The sequence below is a fragment of the Strix aluco genome, chromosome 5 (assembly GCF_031877795.1).
Source record: "Strix aluco isolate bStrAlu1 chromosome 5, bStrAlu1.hap1, whole genome shotgun sequence".
Lineage (NCBI taxonomy): Eukaryota > Metazoa > Chordata > Aves > Strigiformes > Strigidae > Strix > Strix aluco.
Genome location: NC_133935.1, coordinates 5,789,130 through 5,810,935, shown reverse-complemented (window position 1 = coordinate 5,810,935; position 21,806 = coordinate 5,789,130). Strand labels below are relative to the sequence as shown.

General features: G+C 42.6%; 1 protein-coding gene across 1 annotated transcript in view; it reads right to left on the bottom strand.

Moving 5' to 3' along the window:
• The window catches only part of VWF (von Willebrand factor), a 146,861-nt gene that overhangs the window by 116,189 nt on the left and 8,866 nt on the right, over window positions 1-21,806 (bottom strand). The window contains exons 6-10 of the mRNA XM_074825700.1: window positions 16,648-16,772; window positions 9,343-9,559; window positions 7,119-7,241; window positions 4,487-4,598; window positions 3,472-3,518 (exon numbers count right to left, since the gene is read on the bottom strand). Of these exons, the coding sequence (XP_074681801.1) occupies window positions 3,472-3,518; window positions 4,487-4,598; window positions 7,119-7,241; window positions 9,343-9,559; window positions 16,648-16,772 (624 nt within the window). The remainder of the gene's footprint in view (window positions 1-3,471; window positions 3,519-4,486; window positions 4,599-7,118; window positions 7,242-9,342; window positions 9,560-16,647; window positions 16,773-21,806) is intronic.

The following is a 21,806-nucleotide window of genomic DNA, read 5'->3' as shown; positions in this document are numbered from 1 at the left end:
AGTTTATGACCCTTGGAAGAAGGGGCAGGCAACTCAGGAGGACTACAAGGATATCATGAGGTTATGCAGGGGGAAAATTTGAAGGGCCAAAACCCAACTAGAAATTAATCCGGCTACTGCCATAAAAGACAATAAAAAAATGTTTCTATAAATACATTAACAAGAAAAGGAGGGCGAAGGAGAATCTCCATCCTTTATTGGATATGAGGGGAAACATAGTGACAAAGGATGAGGAAAAGGCTAAGGCACTTAACACCTTCTTTGCCTCAGTCTTTGATGGTAAGACCAATTGTTCTCAGGGTAGCCAGTCCCCTGAGTTGGAAGACAGGGATGGGGAGCAGAATGAAGCTCCCATTATCCAAGGGGAAGCGTTTAGCGGCCTGCTACACCACTTAGACATACACAAGTCTATGGGACCAGATGGGATCCACCCGAGGGTACTGAGGGAGCTGTGAGAAGTGCTCACCAAGCCACTTCTAATCACTTATCTGCAGTCCCAGCTAACTGGGGAGGTCCCAGCTGACTAGAACTTAGCAAATGTGACACCCATCTACAGGAAGGGCCAGCAGGAGGTTCTGGGAAACTACATGCCTATCAGTCGGACCTCAATGCCCGGGAAGATCATGGAGCAGATCATCCTGAGTGCCATCACACAGCATGTACAGGACAACCAGGTGATCAGACTCAGTGAGCATGCATTTATGAAAGGCAGGTCCTGGTTGACTCGATCTCATTCTATGACAAGGTGACTCGCTTAGTGGATGAGGGAAAAGCTGTGGACATTGTCTACCTAGACTTTAGTAAAGACTTTGACACTGTTTCCCATAGCATTCTCCTGGAGAAACTGGCTGCTCATGGCTTAGATGGGCATACTCTTCACTGGGTAAAAAACTGGATGGATGTCCAAGCCCAGACAGTTGTGGGGAATAGATTTAAACCCAGTTGGTGACTGGTCACAAGTGGTGCTCCTCAGGGCTCAGTATTGGGCCCAGTTCTGTTTCATATCTTTATCAATGATCTGGATGAGGGGATCGAGTGCCCCCTCAGTAAGTTTGCAGATGACACCCAGTTGGGCGGGAGTGTTGATCTGCTCGAGGGTAGAAGGGCTCTACAGAGGGATCTGGACAGGCTGGAGCGATGGGCTGAGGCCAATTGTATGAGGTTCAACAAGGCTCAGTGCCAGGTCCTGCACTTGGGTCACAACAACCCCATATAACGCTACAGACCTGGGGAAGAGTGACTGGAAAGCTGCCTGGTGGGAAAGAACCTGGGGGTGTTGGTTGACAGCCGGCTGAATGTGAGCCAGCAGTGTGCCCAGGTGGCCAAGAAGCATCCTGGCTTGTATCAGAAATAGTGTGGTCAGCAGGACTAGGGAAGTGATTGTCCCCCTGTACTCGGCACTGGTGAGGCCGCAACTTGAATTCTGTGTTCAGTTTTGGGCCCCTCAGTACAAGAATGACATCGAGGTGCTGGAGCACATCCAAAGAAGGGCAGTGAAGCTGGTGAAGGGTCCAGAGCACAAGTCTTATGAGGAGTGACTGAGGGAACTGGGATTGTTTAGTCTGGAGAAAAAGAGGGTAAGGAGAGATCTCATCGCTCTCTAAAGCTACCTGACAGAGGCTGCAGCAAGGTGGGTGTCAGTCTCTTTTCCCAAGTAACAAGTGATAGGACAAGTGCAAATGGCCTCAAGTTGCACCACAGAAAGTTTAGATTGCATATTAGGAAAAACTTCTTCACTGAAAGGGTTATCAAGCACTGGAACAGGCTGCCCAGGGAAGTAGTTGAGTCACCATCCCTGGAGGTATTTGAAAGACTTGTAGAAGTGGTGGTTAGGGACATGGTTTAGTGATTGGCTTGGTAGCGTTAGGTTTACAGTTGGACTTGATGATCCTAAAGGTCTTTTCCAACCTAAATGATTCTATTATTCTATGAGAAGTAACTTGGATACATTGGCGGAAGGTACAAAAATAAGTTGGCTTTCTTTTCAACTTCTGCTCGTTCAACACAGCTTCCCAACTCAGTAAAAGACAGCAATTCCCTCTTGCAAAGCTGTATATCAACATCTGTTTTCAAGCCTCAGTACCAGGCTTATCTTCATATCTATGATCACTATGAAGAAAACATGGCTGGAGTTGAGGATCAAAATTTGGTCTGCATAATATTCATAGCAGCCCAGAAAGAAAGGACATTAAGAGCTATAACCTAGATTAAAAAAAATGAAGTTAGAAAAACACCTATTTCTTGTTTGTAGACATGTTGCTGCCCATTAGCTAAAAGACATAACAAATCAGCTGGGGCTGTCCTTGATTCTGTGTTTTAGACAATGAGATTCCCTGCACTTGGAGATATTTCTAGTGAACACCTCAAGCACGGGGCTTCTCACAGTCCTGATTAGCATAGTTCACTAAAAATGTCATTTCTATTTTGAACACTTGCTCTTTCAGTCTAAAGCAGGAGCAAATGGAGCAACTGATAGGTCAGGCTAATAGAGACAGACTTTCTGATAGCCATTTTAAGACTGTTTTAATTCTCCCGATTTGTGAGGATTGCACAGTCTCATCTCAAAAAGGCAAAACAAAACAAAACCACCAAACCTGAAAAACCTGCTCTCTTTTCCTGTCCTGCCATAATCCCAGTCTCCTTTCCATCCCGTCCACTCTCAGTTCCCAAAAGCAAGCAGAACAAACAAGATAAGATCTGTACTGTCTCCCTGCAAACTTCTACACACAATGCAAGCAGAGTTAAATGCTGTTTCAGGTCAAGCAGGCCTTTCCATGGCTGAACATAGTGGAGACAGGGAATGGGCCACAGAACTAGCAGGAGGAAATAAGGAAGGTAGCACTTTGCTGGCCAATGAAAAGTCACATGACCCACACAGGAAAATTACTGTGACAGCAGCCACCAGTACTGGTGAATTTGAGAGGCAGAGTATGAGGATGAGGCGCAAGAACACCTGCAGAGGTGTCTCTCCAGTCTGCCACCACCCATGGAAGGCAGGGCAGCCACCTCTCCCTGGGGCTGTAGCTCCTTCACCTGTAACATGACTGTTAGGGCCCAAACCCATGGGGTCTTAAGAGCAATCCAATCTACTCATAGTACTGTAAAGGCCCATCAACAAAAGTATGCTGGTTCAGACAATCAAATAGGGAACAGTACCTGGTTCCTCTACCAGAAAGCAAATCCTCTGAACATATGGACTCTTATATCTTGATATTCTAAGTAATCAAAAGAGGAACCATTCTTCTCACTAAACAGGATTTTTCATTACTACACATAAACTGTATAGCATAACGTCTGGCTTTTCTCATGAGAACTTAGAAGTATGATCCCATCTGGATTGCACTGGAGCCAGCAAGTAAGAACAAAGACAGATTCACTTTTTGTGCAGAATAAAATATAAGTGGGATGTAAGTGGGAGGTATGTAGGCAAGGCTTACTTGTCAAAACCTGAAAAGATTAGAGCCAACATACCTGGGCATTCCCCATTGCTGCAGATCCAGGTGCCGCGTCGACAAATGCTACAAAACATATCATGACAAGTTAGGTAAGAGTACATGAATTCAGATCTTCTGTTGCAACTTTTTCCCAAATAATTGAAACATGGGCTCCTGTTTCAGGGAAGTTAGACCAGTCCGCAGCATCCTTTCCATTTCCCATAACCTTGTTTCTTAATATATCCACCCTTTTTTACCATCATTCAACAGCAACTGCTGGTAATATGAGCTGGAGTGGTTGCAAAACTCAAGAACTTCTGTTTCCTGCACCAAAGCTCTGTGTTTAATAGCTTTCAAAAATCAGAAAATTTCTGATTAGCAGTGATAATGCATAGACTGTCTTTCTTCTGCATATGGTGGCCTTCACTGTGTCTTTGTTCTGTACTCTAACTAGAAACATCTGGGCACAGAGTTGCCTGAATTCCTTCCACAAATATGTTCACACTTACACAAAACCAGATCAGGGACACATTACTCATTCTCCTTCCTTTCTTTAGGCAGCTAGCCTTCCCCTTCAGGTTGGCATTCATGAGTGAAAGAAAAATTGTGAGCCATGCAGCTGAGAAGATTCATTAGCTTTGTAAGAGGTTCCAAGGACACGTCTGAGCTAACTTCTCTTGGAAAAAAATGGGGTTTAGAGGTTAAATAAATGTAGGAAGTCAAAACAAAGACACCACCACTGATACTAACCAGACATGGGAACCTGCCGGTCGTTCTTATCCACAGGAAACAGGTAGTTCTCTACTGTTTGAAGGAGTGTGACCCTCACATTGTTCTATCAGACCAAATATCCCTTTAAAAGTGAAGCTGATTTTGTCTTTGTGAACAGCTCACTTCTTGGAAGGGGCTAGCATTTCCAATAAGAGAGCAGGTCCTTTGCCAATGAAAGGAATTTGTTTAAAAAGGAGAGAGAGAGAGGTTTCTAGAAAGATCACTAACAGTCACTAACCAGCATGCAGTACTCATCTAGAGCAACAGCAGCCAGAGTTTACCATGAGTTGCAGTCCTGGGAGATGGTGAAGCCAGGAGGATAGTGTTTTCCAGAATGGATGCAGGAGCAGTCAGAGCTTTCAATGCAATGTTCACCATCAAGGAGCTTCCCCTCTGGATAGACCAGGTAGCAGCAGATACACATGCCATAGACACACAGGGACACAAACATGAATGTGATTAGATTTTCTAGTTCTTCATATATTTTGGCAAGATTTCATATGCATTATTACCCATAGTTAGTCAGAGACAGCAATAAAAAAGAATGAGCCTTGCCAAAAAGCCTCACGGGAGGTGTTGTCTACTTTCCTTCTAGTGCTGCCTCTCCCTCAGATGTGCTGAACGGAGCATTTCTGGTGCTCCCAGAAAAGCTCTTTGTTTAGCAAGTCCCCAAGACCAAAACACACATATTGGAAAATACATGAGTCAAACACGGGGAACACGGTCAAGGTTGATCAGAACAGGTCTAGAAACATAACTGTTGGAAAAATATATGCACTTCATTGACTGCAGTAAAGGGTATCCAGACAGGGTTTTTTAAAATTTGTTGTAAAAGGACAGAAGAGGAGACAAAGTAGGGAATGAAGAAACAAAGTTAGATACCATAGAAGTCTATCAGAAAGGGTCTGAGAGAAAGAAACTTTATCGTGTAGAGCTGTGGTTTCTCTTCTCAACTTCTGCAGAAGCAAAAAGTGAAAGGGCCAACTGCTCAACTTGGATCCAACTGCTAGGCTTCCATATTACACAACTATAATTACCTATTTTATATAGAGAGTATTTTATCTTACAAAGATAAGCGGAAGCACAGAAGAGTTGTCCAAGGTTGCACTACAAGCTAGCAATAGAAAAAAGGACAACTTTCTTTCTCTTAGATACCCATGCCGAGAGATAGTTGATATTCCTCCATTTTTAAAAGAGCTGCTGTAGCAAAACATTTTGTTTGCTGAAAACCCCTCTCCCTCCTCTTTCAGGGACTCCTTCCAATCACCTGCAGAAATTTTGGCCCTTTTCCCTGGCAGCAGCCACCACTGACAGTGAGACACAGGTAAGTCCCCTTTCTCCCATTCTTCCCATAGAGCTGCCAGGAAAGATCGTTGTTGTTGAGAAAATCCTTCCAGTGAGAGATATTCAGAACAATATCTGAGCATTTAAGAGTGGAGTGGCTCTCCAGAGAGCACAAGAAATCAGAACGTCTGCCTTTTTTCCTGGCAATAGTAATTCCATTTACGGCAATTAAAATAACTGTGGTACATTTAAGACAAAAAAGACACATTTGTTGAACAGTTCCTTTTTACTCTTGGAGCACTGGAGGGAAGCTAAGCAAAGGTATAATCCTCATCCTAAATCCCAAATTCCTCTATTCATCTGTCAGATCCTCTGTGTTCTCTATGAAACTCAAAGTTCTTCCCTGTTGACTGTGCACCAAATAACCAGCTGTTCAAAACTTTTACTGTTGTTATTCCTTTTCATGCAGTTCCTTCTACCCATCTACTTGTTCCTCATGCAGTACCCTTTCTGTTGAGCTCCTGTTTCTCTGCTCTTCAGCTCCTATCCCCTTAGAACTTTCCTGTGCTGAACTGACCAGTGCAGCCACCAATGAAGGAATATACCGAGAGTCCTTGTGTAGCCAGTGGATTCATCTCCTTCAGCTTTTCCCAACACCCTCAGGACTGCACAAATATAATAGCTAGATCCTTCACAACAAAATAAGCTCCTGTGTCTAGTTACATCACCTGTCACCCTCCATGTGCACCTTCCCAGGTCCTGCCACAGAGTGATAGCTCTGGACCTCCAGTAAGAGACTGGCAGCTAAATGGGAAACTACTAAGCTCTGAGTGCCATAACAGCTCCTCAAACAAGGCTGACATTATCATCACTGTCTTGTTTTAGAAATTATGTTCTCAGTAAACCTCCATCACACTTGGTATCTTGTACAGGGGGTCAGTAAATACCTCTGTGCATTCACACAAAGTCCAGATTTGAAGGGTGAAACACAGAGATTTAAAAACAAACAAATATAAAACCCACAAAAACCATCTAGAAATGGGAGCCTATGGAGCTTTGCAGCCAGGAATAAATCTCTCCTCCTGCAGTTGTCTTAAGTACAATAGACAGAGGAGGAAGACTGTGGTGGTTGGGCTGCCCCCTTTAAGCCAATCAAATCTCCTCTACAAATGATTCAACAATAAGTGAAATCGTTCATGTAAAATCATGAAGACCTTTGGAATTATAGTGCGAGGTCTACACATAGTCTTTTTCTGTAAGAAACTCCTTCAGTATATTCTCTGTTCTTTCTTTAACTGGATGCTCTGAACCAAAAGCAATTCAGAAGAAATCTAGATACGTCAATGGTAAGCAGGCCCTCACCAAGAAAGAAAGGCAATCCTAGAGTATTAGATGGTGCTGGTTTTCACAGAAGTGCTTACTTTTTAGCTGGGTCTGAAAAATGGCCCTTTCATGGAGTGAGCATACAGGCATCATAGAAAATGGTTTATTCTAGGGCATGGTCCCAGAGAAGAGAAGTGTTTCTGATTTCAGGAAAATTTAAGGGAAGACACAGCTTTCCTTCTTTTAATAAAATAGGTAGCATCACTGCCAAATATTTCTCTGTAAATAACCCAGTAAATAAATTACCAGGGCAGCTGCAGCCATCAACACATTGTCCATGACACACTTCATTGATATTCAGGCTCTGGCAGGTTTCTGCACAAGGGGATACACATTCCTTATACTCCATGCCAACTGGACATCTTGGCCCTGAAACAATTAAAAGAAATTAGAAATGCAAATTCCTCAATAACTCCTAAATAAATAAATCCCTTAATTATCAAAGGCTGAACCACACAGACACCAAAAAGGTCATATCCTCTCCAATCAATGATTTCTTTTTCAGAAACAGAACATTTAAGAAACACTTGATTTTCACTTTGCTGCAATATCATGATCTGTCAGGTTGTGTAGTAAGAGGTTAAAGACAATTCCTTTTCTAAGATGTTGAGTCTTAATAACTAAAACCAAGTGCATTAAGAACAATCAAGCTTGGGGAGAAGTTTTGCAATAATATCTAAGTTATTTGGATAGACAAGCATGTTCTGTACCTTTAAACTATGCAGTTACTCCACTCATTTGTGAAATTATACTGTTTCATGTTTCCAGAGAGAACTGGAAGACGGTTAAGACTCTGAAATCCCATCCTCTTTCTTCCAAAGAACTGCCAGCACAGGATAACACCCATGCTGTGGTATCTTCACTGCTGTCATTATCTAGGCTAGGCCATTATGCAAGCACACACTATAGCTATTCCTTAATTTTGATGTATAGACATACCCCGCAAGACTGTGTGGGCATGGAGTAGGAAGAAAAGATTAGAGCCTGCCCTTTCCCAGCAAATCCTCTGTTGAAGGAGGTGGGAGGATAACAAAGGAGCTGTCTTGTCCTCTGTGGCTCCAGATCCTGGGCACTAGCAGTGTGCCCAGCACTAGAGCCCTTCCAACACAGCAGAGCATTTCATGCCTCCAATGCAACTATCATCATCATCTCCTGAGAAAGCACCATAGCACAGATGAAGAGTGATGGAAAATTAAGCTCCTGATGTGGCAGCAGGCCACCTCTCTTTTCCCTGACTCAGAAAAAAATGTGGTTTGTGAAGTCAAGGGTTAGAAATGAGCTCTGAAACTCCTGAGAACAGAGAGGAGTTCATTTCACTTGTGGCTTTAGCTAGAGTTACAGACAGGCCTAGCAAAAATGGGTTCTCTGCCTTGCACCTGAGCAAGGAAACAAGTTTTCATCAGATCTCTTATGTCCCAGTGGAAAGGTAACAAATTGCTGCTAGAAATAAGACTCTCCTCTGGTGTACAATCCCTTGAGCAAGTGGTTGGCATTATCTTCCTGCCCTAACCATAATCTGAAGGCACCATTTTCTTTAGTGGTGGCCAACAGAATATCTTTACCAGAGAAGAAAGTGTTGTCAATACAAATCAGTCAGTTACCCCATGAAATCAATTTGCATAAACATCCTGAGAAAACTGTCCTTCCTGTGTAATGTAAAAACATGAGGAAAATCATTGAGAACATGATATTAGAGGATTGATTTTTTAATTTTTATAATTCATGTGCTTATGTATTTAACTGGGGTTCTCCAGTGGAGGTATATCTATATATCAACAGTGGGTGCAAACATGACCTTTCCTCCATAAACACAATCCATCTCAGTCAACCTGTGCACTTCCTTGTTGCAAAATCTTAGCAGAGATACAATCAGGGCCTCTGACCTTGGCAAAACTGGGCTAATGAAGGTAGCGTTTCAAGATGCAATCAGGATCGCTAACCTAGACAAAATTTGGCTTAAAAAAGGCAACATCTCAATTTTAATGTAATTGGTTCCATCAAATAAAGGATGAAACAATTGTCTTCATGAGAAAGCGTTAAGGAGAGCCTTTCATGAGGATGCCAACTTGCAGGCTGGAGGTCGTGACACATGTGGACCATATATGAAATAGCTCCTAAACATCCCAGTCTATACCTTTGTGTATCAAATGAATCTCCACTGACTTTGTATACCATGGTGGGACCTGTAACAGCTCAGGATCTTCTTCATATATGGTTTAAACAACCCTGTCTTAGGGATAACAACTTCTAGAAAAAGGTGGGTGATGGAGAGCTGAAAGGGGGAGCAAGCAAAGGCACTTGAGATAAATGGAAGTAACAGGCACTTCAGATTTTAACCTGCCATGCCTGAATCAACCTGAATCAACATCCTAAAAAAGCACCAGTTGCTTTTAGCTGCAGCACATAAATCTGCAAAAGAGGCATGATCTCATTTGGGATAAGCAGTTTAGGAATAATCCTGTCAACTTACTGCATGAGCTCTCTTCAGTCCACCCGTCCAAAATCACTCCTTCATGAGCGCAGCTTCTTGCATAATCAAGGAACGCTGAGCAGTGACAGTCCATGTGCTGGGTACAGGCACAGAAGTCTCTTTCACAGAGATCGATGTATGGCTCTGGATCAACTCGATGGTGGCAGCGGGAGAAGATCAGAGATGTTCTTAGCAGCTGGCAGGTTTCCATGATGCCCTGCATGACAAGCGAGCAGCAAAGGTAGAAAGAAAGAGAGAAAACGTAACAAAATGAGTTACTATAGTCTCAGGAAGAAGAAAACCCCACTCTTCCCAAACACGCTGTCACCAGTGTTGTTAAATAACATCACGGTTATTATTTAACACCATCATGTAGTTAAATAACATCACAGTCAAGAGCTAGTAGTGAGCTCCATCCATTTATTCACCACATCCATACATACACAGAGGTACATTAATATTATTATAAAATAGTGTCACATAAGGGATGTTTCATGCTGAAACCTGTCAGTCAATCAGTCGGCAAACGGAGGGAAGCAAAGAACTGCTTCCTACCCAGTGAAGACCCAGATGGTGTCTGGAGTACCAGGAAGACACGCACACCAAGGAAGAGGAACTTACGATGGAGGTACTTAGGAAGAAGAATGACCAGACTCTCTTTTGGATAGTGAGGGAACAGAGTAAGTTTCAGAGTGAAAGATCGAGTCTGACTGGAATTTGAGGAATCAAATTTGTTTCCCACTTCTGGCCACATGTTCCTGTCACTCCTCCTGGCTTGTCCAATGCACAACAGGTCAATTTAACTTGGATAAATGGCAGAAAAATAACCCTGGGAAGAAAAGCTATTTGTTCTGTTCTTCTTGTGAGTTAAATCAGTATGGTGACAGCTAGTGTAAGGAGAGGACCGCACAGTGAGTTGGGGGGAGGGTACCAAAACCTCTCAGACAGCAGCAAGCTAAGATGAAACTTAGTTGTACATGAAACACAACCTGAGGAAAACTTGGTTTAAGGCTAAGTTCTCCAAGGGAGGCTCCCAAATAGACTTTCTCTTATGTATGCATGGTGTCACAGTTCAATAAGTCTGAGGTCCTCAATGCAATCTTCTGAAAGGATGACACTGAGTTTAGATAAGTGGAAAAACAATCTTCTGACACAACCCTCTCACCGTTGAAGCATAACTTACATCTGCTTATATAAAACACTGACAGGTAAGTAGAAGAAACCATGCTGTATATTTCAGGTGTTATACATAGGGTGGACAGGCATGTTCTTCAGAGTAGTTCACAGTAATAAAGTGAATACCTGAACAGGTACCTGAGATGACAGCACATACAAGTTGCTGTGCTAAAAAAAAAAAAAATAAAAAAAAATATAAAATAAAAGAGAGAAAAGAGACAAAGTCTTGTTTTTGTTTTTTGGGAGATGAAAAACAGGGAACAAAACCACCCATGGATTTCAGCAGACATCTAGATGTCTTCTCTGAATGGCAGATGGTAGGAAAACTGCTGAGTAGAAAAGACTTTTTTTGCTAAAGGGTGTTTTGTCCAGGTGATCAGCTAAAGCTACTACATGTCCGAATCGAAAAATAACTTCTTGCTTATGAAAACAAACCAACCAGAAATGTCTGTCCCATTAGGAATACATTCAGAGTTTAGCAAAGTGCTCAGTCAGCAGCCACATACAAAAAGAGGTTTTGAGCTTTCCGAGAAAGGCCTCAGGGAACAGCAATGCTAACTGAGCACCATTAGACACCTGAACATTATTGTTCTCCAGAAAAATCAGCTCCAGCCTGGAATAATTCTGATGCCCTATAGCAGCCACCATGATGAACCAGCTGGAAAAGAAAACTAGAAGGAAGGGAGCAGGAACTGCTTAAATGGTGGTTGGCGCTGCTCTAAGACTACACAAAGGTATAAGAAAGCTGAAAAAATGCCCTAAGGGTGGAAGTAACAACAAGAGAAGCAGCCAAAAAAAGCTTTTAAAGCAGCACTTCAAGATGAAACTGATACAACTGAAAGTGAGCTTAGAGCCTTTCAGAGGATGAGCAGTGCAGCAACTCCCAGATCAAAGCCTTGATCCAGATACTATCAAATGCAAGAGAAAACCAATATATGCAATAAGCCCATCTAGGGGCTGTGTTTGTAAGTTTTCCTAGCAAGGTAATAACCTTGTTAAAAAGGTAATACAACTGTTACGGTGCAATAGAACTCAGACTCTGTATATTCCACTAAACAGCAAAACTAGTACAAACAACCTTTTATCACCATGTTTATTACATACCAGTAAATGTTAGATGTGAAAAATAAAGGGGGTCCACGCACACACACACAAAAATTAAACCCTCTTTTTTTTTTTCTATAGTGTTCTTTGGTCTTGTTCAATAACAACATACCTAATGACTGAGCTCTAGCTGGTTATCAAGAAACCAAGTGATATATGTCAGAAAGCAACAAACAGTTCATTTTCTCTATGTAAAGGTTTTCTTGCCATTCAAATTGCTTCAGATTTTCCAGCGACTTTGTACAAGAAATCATAGTTGAAATTTTCCATCTTTTAGACATTATCTCAACTATTGTGATGAACTAATGGCCATAAGCTGAAATATGGGTAAATACAAATAGATTTTTGAAAAAAATGTCACCATAAGGATGGTCAAAGACTGGAACAGGCACTCAGAGAGGCTGTGGAACCACCATCCTTGGAAATATTCAAAATGTGAGTGGACAAGGACCTGAGCAACCTGACCTAAGATGGCCCTGTTGTAAGCAAGGGGTGGGACTAGATGGCCTCCAAGGGTCCCTTCCAACTTAAACCATTCTGAAAATTATTTTTATTTTCTCCTTTCTTTAAAACTCAATGGTCAGGCTGAACTAAGAGATGCCCTTGTTCTTTAGTTTAGGGGACAATGCACATACATGGCGAGCACCAGATATTGGCAGCCTCACCCACTGCTGTAGCATTCCTGCTCATGGGCCAACAGTGCTGGAAGCGGCTCCACACAAAGAAACATCTAAAACCAACAGACCAGGAAGCGAGGCCTCAGGCTGAAATAGTCCTTAGAGTATAGGAGGCTGTAAGATTAAAACTAGTAAAACTGACTGCAGTATTTGAAATACAGGTGAAGGTCTTGAAACTTCTCCCTTGACTTCTGTATGAGTTCTATTTTAAGTTTTTCTTTAAACGGGTTGGCGGTGTCCTGGCACTGGCAACCCTTAGCAATCGCAAACTCGCTGACCTTCTTTATGCCCCAGTCCCACCACACAGAGTTGTAGGTGGAATTTTGTACATTCTTCCAATTTCTGTGGCGTTGCCTTCTGCAGCTGCATGAACTGCATTTGTCTATTGCTTAACAACTGCCATTAAAGAGATATAACCTAAAAAGTAACAGAAAAAGCAGAGACACCTTCTCATTCCCTTGATTTTAAACCCTATGGTATATAGATACACAGAAGTGTTTCTCCAGATCATTCAGGAAGAGTATATTTTGGTGTCATACTTAGGTATAGTTTTTCCAAATACCATCTTTGGGTTCACTCAAAGGGAGAATGATTTATGCTCCCATCTTTCCAAGTAAAAAACATCCAAAGCCAAATGCCGGCTGTATGTTTGAGCAAACGTAATAACAACTGACAGAAGTCGCTTCACTTGAATGCTGGTTCAGGTGACCTGTGTATTTCAGGAGCAGAAAAATGAGATTTTAGATATAGTGGGCCTCATTTTCACCCCTAAAATGTATTATAGTATTGTATGTCCATGTCTTTGCTGGACCTGCTTGTGACGTCTACCATTACAAATTACGGTCCAAAAGTTGAAAACTTCTCCCACTTGCTTTCAGATGTGGGGATAAATGCTATTTATTTGTTGCATATGGAAGTATTTCAAGGGATATGAATGGGACTATTTCTTACTAATCGCAGCAAAAGCTGAATTTCAGCAAAAGCAGAAATTAATTGAATTCTAATTTCAGTCTTTTTCACATGTAACATGATATAGGTATAGTTTCCTAATAAGAAAGAAAAAATAAGAAAGAATACAGTGAACTGTGGCCTCCATTTCTGTTAGAGGTGAAATCTAGAAGATAAAGGTAACATCTAAGAACACATAAATCAATCGCAATGCTCTAAAACATACACTTTTGTTTTCAAGGCTGCCTCATCACCACAGTTATCCGTGTCACTCCATTCTATACTTCAAGATCGATGTTACCCATGCTGTTAGTCATCTGAGAGGATATTAGATTGCAGTACTTCATTGAACAGGTAGCCTAAATCATCACATCCAAGTGGTGAAAAAATGGGTCTGACAACACAGAAAAGATCTTTCTTTTTGGTAACTAAACAGCAGACGGAGAGGGTAGGGCATGGTATGGAGGCAGTAGCTCCCTCCCTCCAACACTACCCACTTTGGTGTGCTCTCTGGGTCACAAGACAGGGTAGCAAACAGGCAGCTTCACCGTGCAGCTGCTAAGATGCCTCCAGCCCTAGGAGGGGCATCCATGTATCCGAGAAGAAACCGTATCTGCAGGCAGAGCTGTAGTCACACACGTGTAAGCGTGTATGTGTTTTGGAGGGGGAGGGCAGGAAGAGTCCCAGAGCAACAGTAGGGTAAGAGTGTGAGCTGGGTCAAGACCTTCAGCTGATACACGGAGCCATTAATCAAGACAAGAGCTCGCTCTTATTAAAGAACATGAAATTGCCCGCATTTTCTATGATTTGAAGATAAAAGATCAACAGGGCTTTCTGGCTTCACTGCATCTTGCAAAGAAATCAGAAGCCATCTCTCCAAGGATGCTGTCGTGGGGGCATCAGGAGGGCAAAGAAAACCACAGATCTACCCTGAGGTGGGGGGACGGGGACGGAAGGAGCGCACTGAACCAAAGCTGCTGTTTTCCTCACCTAGCAGCTGACTGCCTGGCAGGGAGGGAGGCTGGGAGATGGAGGAGATTTACATTCCTGAAGCCGAAGCAAGCAAACAAAGCCCGCTATTAAAAAGCCCTACATTCTTCAGCAGGCGCTCGTTTGGCTGCACTTCTATTAATAGCGCTGTGTTTATTCTTGCACAGTGAATAAATTAAGCCAATGTTAAATGCTGTGAGCTCATGAACTCACACGAGAGAAGATAATTTCATCCAGTTTGCAGGAGAGCAAACTTTATCCAACGGAGCATCAATATTTAACGTGATCTGTACAAAACTCCATTAGTTGCGGTCTACCCATCAGACAGGATTTTACCCTGCATGCCACTCCCTGGCCTCAGTTGCAATGTTGACATTTTCTAAACAGTAAACTTGCCTGAGTAGATAAAATTCCATCAGCCACAACCAGTCACAAGAACTAGCCCTGCTCTAGAGCTGTAACCAGGTTTAAAACACAGTCCTGTCCCTCAAAAGACACCTCAGCCAGGTTGAAACCCCTCACGCTTTGGTCACACCCTTGGCACCATGCACCATTACTTAAGTCAGGTGTTCAACCAGTCCCAACCCTGACAGAAACGCCCCGTGCACACCAGCTCAGCTCAAGCAAGAAACATAAGTTGGAGATTTCCAACCTGAAATCACTGCTGTATTTTCTCAGCCAAGTTTGCAGGCTGCGAGGCTGAAGCTATGGTGCCAAGAAGCACGAGCATGCCTCACTGAATTTCAGAACATCTCTAATATCCCCATTCAAAAGCTTAGTGGAATTATAAGTAGTCAGAACTTTGCAAGCTTGTCCAAGTCTTAGTTAGCTTTTTCCAGGTAACTAGGAAACCAGAACTCAAAGTAGCTGTAGAGCAGATATGTTCCAGGAAGTGCTACTACTCTTGAGAAAGTATTTGAGCCTAGTTTAACGAGTATCGGTTTACAGGACTTGTATAACAAGAAACTGACAGCTAAATTTTGGCCTAAGTTACTCTGGTGTAAATCTAAACCTGGCACCCACCAGATCGTTCTGATTTACAGCAGAGGACATGAGATCAGATGCAAACCCTCGGTGGATGAAGGTTCAATTTACCATGACAGTCATAACCTGTAACACCACATGCAGTCAGTATATATTCAAAGCTGCTTCCCTCCCTGAGCTGGTGACCATCTGCAGGCATCCACCCTGTGTCTAAGGGAAACAAAGAACATGTTTATACTTATAAAAGAGGAGAAGAAAAAAGGTTGATGCAGCAAAGGGGTCACAGAGTTGGCTGAGACAAGCAGTTCTGTGTTTCTTCAACAAATCAGAGCCACTATTTATATGCATAGCTGAAGGAACCTCCTCCTCCTCCTCCTGGCAAGGGAAATAGCCTGGTGGCACAGAGCCTTTGTAACACCTACAGAGAGCATCTCCTCAGTCAAAAATAGCCTGGCTAAAGCATCTCCCCGCTCTGGTGACTCTCAGGTATATGAACTTCAACACATTCACAAATACTATTTGTGGTGGTGGTGCCCAGAGGCTTCAGCACTGATGCTTCCCTGCTGGCAGAATCAGAGAGGGAATTAACTACCTCATTCTACAGGCACTGCCTAAACACACCTTTCCCAAGTAACACCAAAGTTACTCTGGCAGCAGCTCACACTTCAGGCTCAAACGAGCTGTTGGTTTCTTTGTTTATCTGTTTAACATTTGTGTGTTGGGTTTGGGGGGGGAAAGGAAGGGGCGGTACGTATGTACTACAGTTTTAGAAAGAATAGCAACAGGCAGGGTGTAGTAGGAGAGAAAAATTGCATTCACTAACTAGTGAGTAAACTGTTCCTCTCTCAGCACTGCATGTAAATAGGACATCAGTCATAACACACAGCCTCCGAGGTCTCTTTTCTATAGCACCAGGCAGCCCAGGGCAGAAATCCTCCTGCTAGCACCAGCCAGAGCCTTCAGGGAGGGCACATAGTTATCAGCTCAGGAACCACAAGTACACAGCTGCATCCTGTGTCCAGCCCCACACTGCCTCACAGAGGGGCCAGGAGCGTCCACAGACAGTGCAGGCATGTGCTGAGGATGTGTCGCTGTTGCTTCCACCTTCTACACCACAGCAGGGACCTAGAAACAGCCACTGCCAGCCCCGTAGTTCACTCCTGCCAGGCTGGATGAGGAGCCATGCACTTAGTTCCAGTGCAGCAGCAAGATCAGTGCCCAGTATCGCTATCTCAGACCACACTTCACCTCAGAAACCCAAAATGGGTATTTCCTGCACCTCACACCCTAAAGGCTTGCTGAGGGAGGACCACAGTAGGGACAGACAGAGATTCAAGGAAACATTTGTGTTCTTCTGCCAAAGGGCAGGCAAGCTACCTTCAGGTAGAGGAGGACCGAAACCAGAACAGTATCTTGCAGCACCAACCTTCTTCGCGATATCAGATGAAATGTTGCAGGTGTTGCTTGGAATCTGCACTCTCTTGCACCGCTTGTTTTCACTGTGCAAAGCCCAGGAGTTTGCAAAATCGTAACTGTTTCCCACAAGGGTCCCTGTGAATGAAGAAGAGGTAAAACACATGGCTGTTTAGGGTTTTGAGCAACAAGTGGTCATTACTGGCTCCTATCAATGTGATAGTTTGCTGAAAGCTGTTGTTAAAAATAAAAACTGTTGTAGCAAATGAATTTCTATTCCAAATAGATTGACTGTAGAAAAGCCACTTTTAGTGATCTGGACTGACTCCTGCAGAAAACCTCTCTGAGCTTGAGGACAGACTAGCAGAAGGCAGCTCCCAGCACTTCTCACACCTGCATGGACACGGTAGGACTTATTTGCTGGTCAGCTATAAACTGCAGAAGTCTAAGCACACCTACATATTTTCCTACTATTTAAAAGTGGTCAGTAAAACACAAGACATATTAGAGAGGCAAACAAAATGAAGCTGCTCTCCCTAATCAAAGAAAATATTAGCATTCCTGAGCCCAGCTAGCCTTTGTTTTCCCCTCCTATCCGAAACTAAGTCTTGTGTGTAAAGAAAATTAACATACACCATAATTGCTTGGGTCCATGATCTTACTGTGTAAGCTGTCCTGAAACATGCTCCTCTGTCCTATTACAAGCAGCTCCTGGCCCAGGCTTGGCAAGTTTTGTGCCCATTTTGCATAAAAGCAAAACTGGAATTAATCTGTATGGCTGCCACTTTCTGGGAGGTGCAAGCCTGTCTCTGCTTCTCTTGCTCCATCCTTCTGAGAAGGGGGATCCTCCCAGAAAGAAAATGTTCCCTCCTCCCCCTTTTGCCTCCCATGGCCCAGCTGATTCGAGGACTACCTCTGCTTCCTTCTGTGGGTACCTGCTATGAAATAGTTAATCTCATGACTCTCAGGTCTGTAACTACTTTATAAGACCTTACTGTGTTGCATGTGAGAACATCAGCTGCCACTGTTAATGCGTTTCCAAAACCTTGTGCAGAGAATATGTTGAAATATGACCCTGACTGTATTTGGAAAACAAAAGAAATGCTTCCCAAATATACCTGTATACTATTTTATAATATATATGTGTATCTATAATAAAAATTTCACTGAGCTACCTGCTGTACATTAAGTATAAACACATGGAACACACTGAACACTAAAACTGTTCCTAAACTAAAGGATAGTCATGAAAACTACACTGAGAATGCTAAGGTGGAGGTAATAAAGCCAGTAGCCTTTAGTAGACTTTTTTGTAAACTAGAAATTAGGGACTTATAAAAGTAGCATATGTTAGGCCCACTGCAGAACACAGGAAAAGAAAAACAGCAACAAGAACACAACCCTTTAACTTACCACAGATGGTAAAGATTAGAGTAACGATGAAATCTCTAGTCTGATGAGAAGCAAGGCGCCAAACTAAATACATCCCCTTTTATTTGCACTAATGCAGCTTTACACTAACAGTTATACAACAGGAGATGGGCTCTGCTCTGAAGCAGTGTTTCTCTGGCTCTGAATGCACGTCCATGTTGAGCTTCGTACCACCAGATCCTCATTTACCCACAAGTTAAGATTTGAAGGTTGGGACAACTGTTGGCCCTGAAATGCTGGTCACCTGGTTTTTTCATTTCTCCCCCTCCATTAGATTTTTTTCTTCTCTGGTGCTTGTAAACTTACACCTCTTACGTAGTTCTTTTACACAACATTTGTATTATACTATTTTAACACTTCTGCTGTCTTCTATGATTAATACTTCCAAATAATATTTTTTTTTAAATCATTTCAAAACTTTTGTAGTGTTGTTTAGGGGTTCTTTTGGAACCAGCTCTTCAAACTCTCTTGTTGTCAGCACCTGTTTGTATATTAGCAGACCATTCCACAGGCAAGAGCAATTTGCCAACAACCTGCCAGAGCAGTTCTTCCTCCTTGCAAAGTGGAGCCCTTAAACTAAGCTACAAGCTGTTTGGAACAGGCAATACTTGATCGATTTGGGTTTGCTCCATAGCTCAAGGTCCTGCCCCAGGTAAGCCTCCTCAACATAGAACAGTAAAAATCTAGGATAATAATGAATTGAGACATCAGTTGAAAGTGTATTTTTCCTGTGATGTGTCCAGTGTAGCCTTAAGTGACCTATGGCAACAGGTAAAGGGCTGGAGAGGCACTATGACTTTAAAATGAGAGTGCTGCAAAGCTTTGCATGCACAATTGCCAGCCTGCTTTTCCCCAGAAGCTTTGTCCTCAATGCTAAACAACACAGTCACTAAAGTTGCACAGTATTTCATTCAATATAACTAGTTATTGCTTCCAAAAATACAGATTCAATAGAACCTGTATTTGCAGAGTACTTGCATTTTTGTTGAATGAGCAGCTTTACACACACAGAGTAAGATGCAATTCACCTGTAAAGGTGAAAAGCAGCTGGATGTGAAGGTTTCACTGACCGTCAGAAGAGCTCTAACCTGAAACTATGAAGTGACTCTGGGGCCACTGAGCTACTTAAACTGGGGTTATGGGGATAAGTTATTTCTGCAGAGGGCAACTTTGGAGAAGAATCTTCAACCTTCAACCTACTCTCTGCACTAGATGCCCTGTCAATTAGTGTGGTGATTCTCAAATATTTCATCTACTTGATGAGGCTTCGGAAAGAAAAGCAGGGAGGGAGAATTGTCCCTGGCATGTCTGATTGCTCCGGGTGGAGGGAAGAACAGCCACCACCACCACCGTTGCCTTTCATCCGACACCTCCATTTCCTTCAGCTGAAGGACTCAAGGGAATAGGAAAGGAAAGGTGGTGGAACAGACAACACGACAAGAACATCCTGAAAAAACCTGAGGTTTAAGTGTGCAGGTGATACTATTAACAGAGCAGCCGTCCAGCTCAGCTGCCTGCTCTGGCACTGCACACCCACCACACAGTGCGACCGCCCTCCTCTCCTACACAGCAGAGTTTTGTTTTCTTTCTGTTCCTTCCACGTTTGTTTTTTCTTCTTTCTCTAAGCAGCCAAAATTCTGGAGAAACAACTCCTAGCCAGGGCTCATCAGAGCCCTACACCCAGAAACCCTCCATACGGCCCAGGTGGGATTTTTGCTAAGGCACTTGTTTTGTCTAAGTCTTGCAGGAAGCATGTTGAAAATAGATGCTGTCACAAAATGTAACGAAATCAGAGAATTTGAACACAAGTGCTTGAAGAACCAGTGCCTGATGGAGACCATAGTACAGAGTGATACTGGTATGCAAACTGGCTGCTCAACAGCCAAGACTCCCTGGCAGCTAGTTAGCATGCAGTGTCCTTTTAGGATGCAGGATGGGTTCAGGAGGTACCTGTTAAAGCACAACCCAAATCTCACCTTGTCCCTATACCCCAGAAACATCTCAGCACTTTGATGACCCTGCTGAGGTCCTACAGGAGAGCGCCATGAACCAACCACGTGAACAGCAGGTAGGAACTCCAGGGCCGTCCTGTTGGACTATGACTTTAGTGCTCAAACTGCTGCCCTCTCATCTCTGTCTCTTTGGAGATTAAAACAAAAAAGAAACAAACAAACCAAAACCACACGCCACACTGACATGTTTGGGGAAAGACTTCTCATCCCCCCTCATTTGTTGTTTGGTTTTTTTTTTTTCTTTCACTTATCTGATTTTCAGACAGATGATGTTCATTCTTGACAGAAAACTCAGTGTTCACTACTTATCTGGGTCTCAAAAGTCACCAGTTCCTTTTGAAATCTGAAACCGGTATGCTTCTTGTTTACTTTGAGACCGATGGTCAGGCAAGACGAAGCGTTTGCAATAACCACCCGGCACTCAAGGCACGCGAGTGGGAGGCAGGAGCCCTGACCTCCCTCCCTGGGCCTCTTGCAGATTTTCTGTATAGCCACAGGCCCATCAGGTCAACTCTCCCAGGGTCTGTTAACTCATCTGTAAAATATATGCAAGAATTTGTTCAAGGCACTACCATACTGTGAGTGGAGGTGTGCAGACTTTCACTGTTGGTTATTTAACAAGCAATCGGGGTTTCTTCTTTGTTAGGGGTTTATTTTAAACAGTTTTACATGGTTTAGTACATGGTTCCAGACAAGCAAAACTACTGGCGAGGTTGACCAAAAATTGATCCATACTTTGGACCAAATTAACGACACAAAATATTGATGTCATAGGCTATAAAGTCTTTCCTCCCCTCTCTGGATCAATGAATACCAAATTAATAATATTAAACACAAAAGAGGGAAAAAGCCATCTCCAGAACTCCACAGCCCACAACCAAAATGTCTCACAAAGCACCAAAAAAAAAAAAAAAGCTCACAACAAAAATGTCTAACTTTGATTCCAAACTCTGAACAAAGCAGAGTGGGTTACAAATGCAGGTTTCCGGTATCTCAGACGAGCGCCATATAATGAAGACAGGTACAAGGCAAGTCTTCATCTGTACTGTTTGTAAATGACAGCTAAATTCCCTTGTGAATCTATGCCCTTTCCATTCAAATTAAAATGCAAGAAAGAAAATGAGATTGTTTACTTAAGCCAAACAAAGCTTTAAAATTGCCTAAAATCAGATCACTGATATCCTTTAAAAGAATCCAAGAAATCTGGATTTTAGAATGACCAAAACTTCTGTTTATTTCTTTAGGAAGAAAAAAAAATAAAAACAAAAACAAAAAGAAAAAAACGCATCCTATCTGCACTACCATCACTGTGAGTTTGGAACATGCTTTAAAAGCTTCTGGTAACAGGTACCACACACAAGGAAGTTGCATATTCAGTCATATGCGTTTATACTACTTCTGGAACAAAAACATTACTTGAAACATGAGATTTTTCCTTGCATATACTGTCTGCTTCTAGTCATTTAACCTATATTCACTCTCCAGTGGCATCATATATTCTGTATTTCAGCAGCTTAAAAGGCTGGGATATGTTGCTGACAGCTAGGACAGGATCAGAATATCAACCCTTTATCCAAAATTAGCCATGGGTATTGTTTTATCATTAATATCTTCATAATTTGGAGACAGATTTCCAGAAACACACTTCCTGCAAGTGCTAAGAAAAGCATTAATGGGACAATGGATTAATTTGGATTGTTTTTTTTCTTCCAAAATGCTAAGAGCGTGC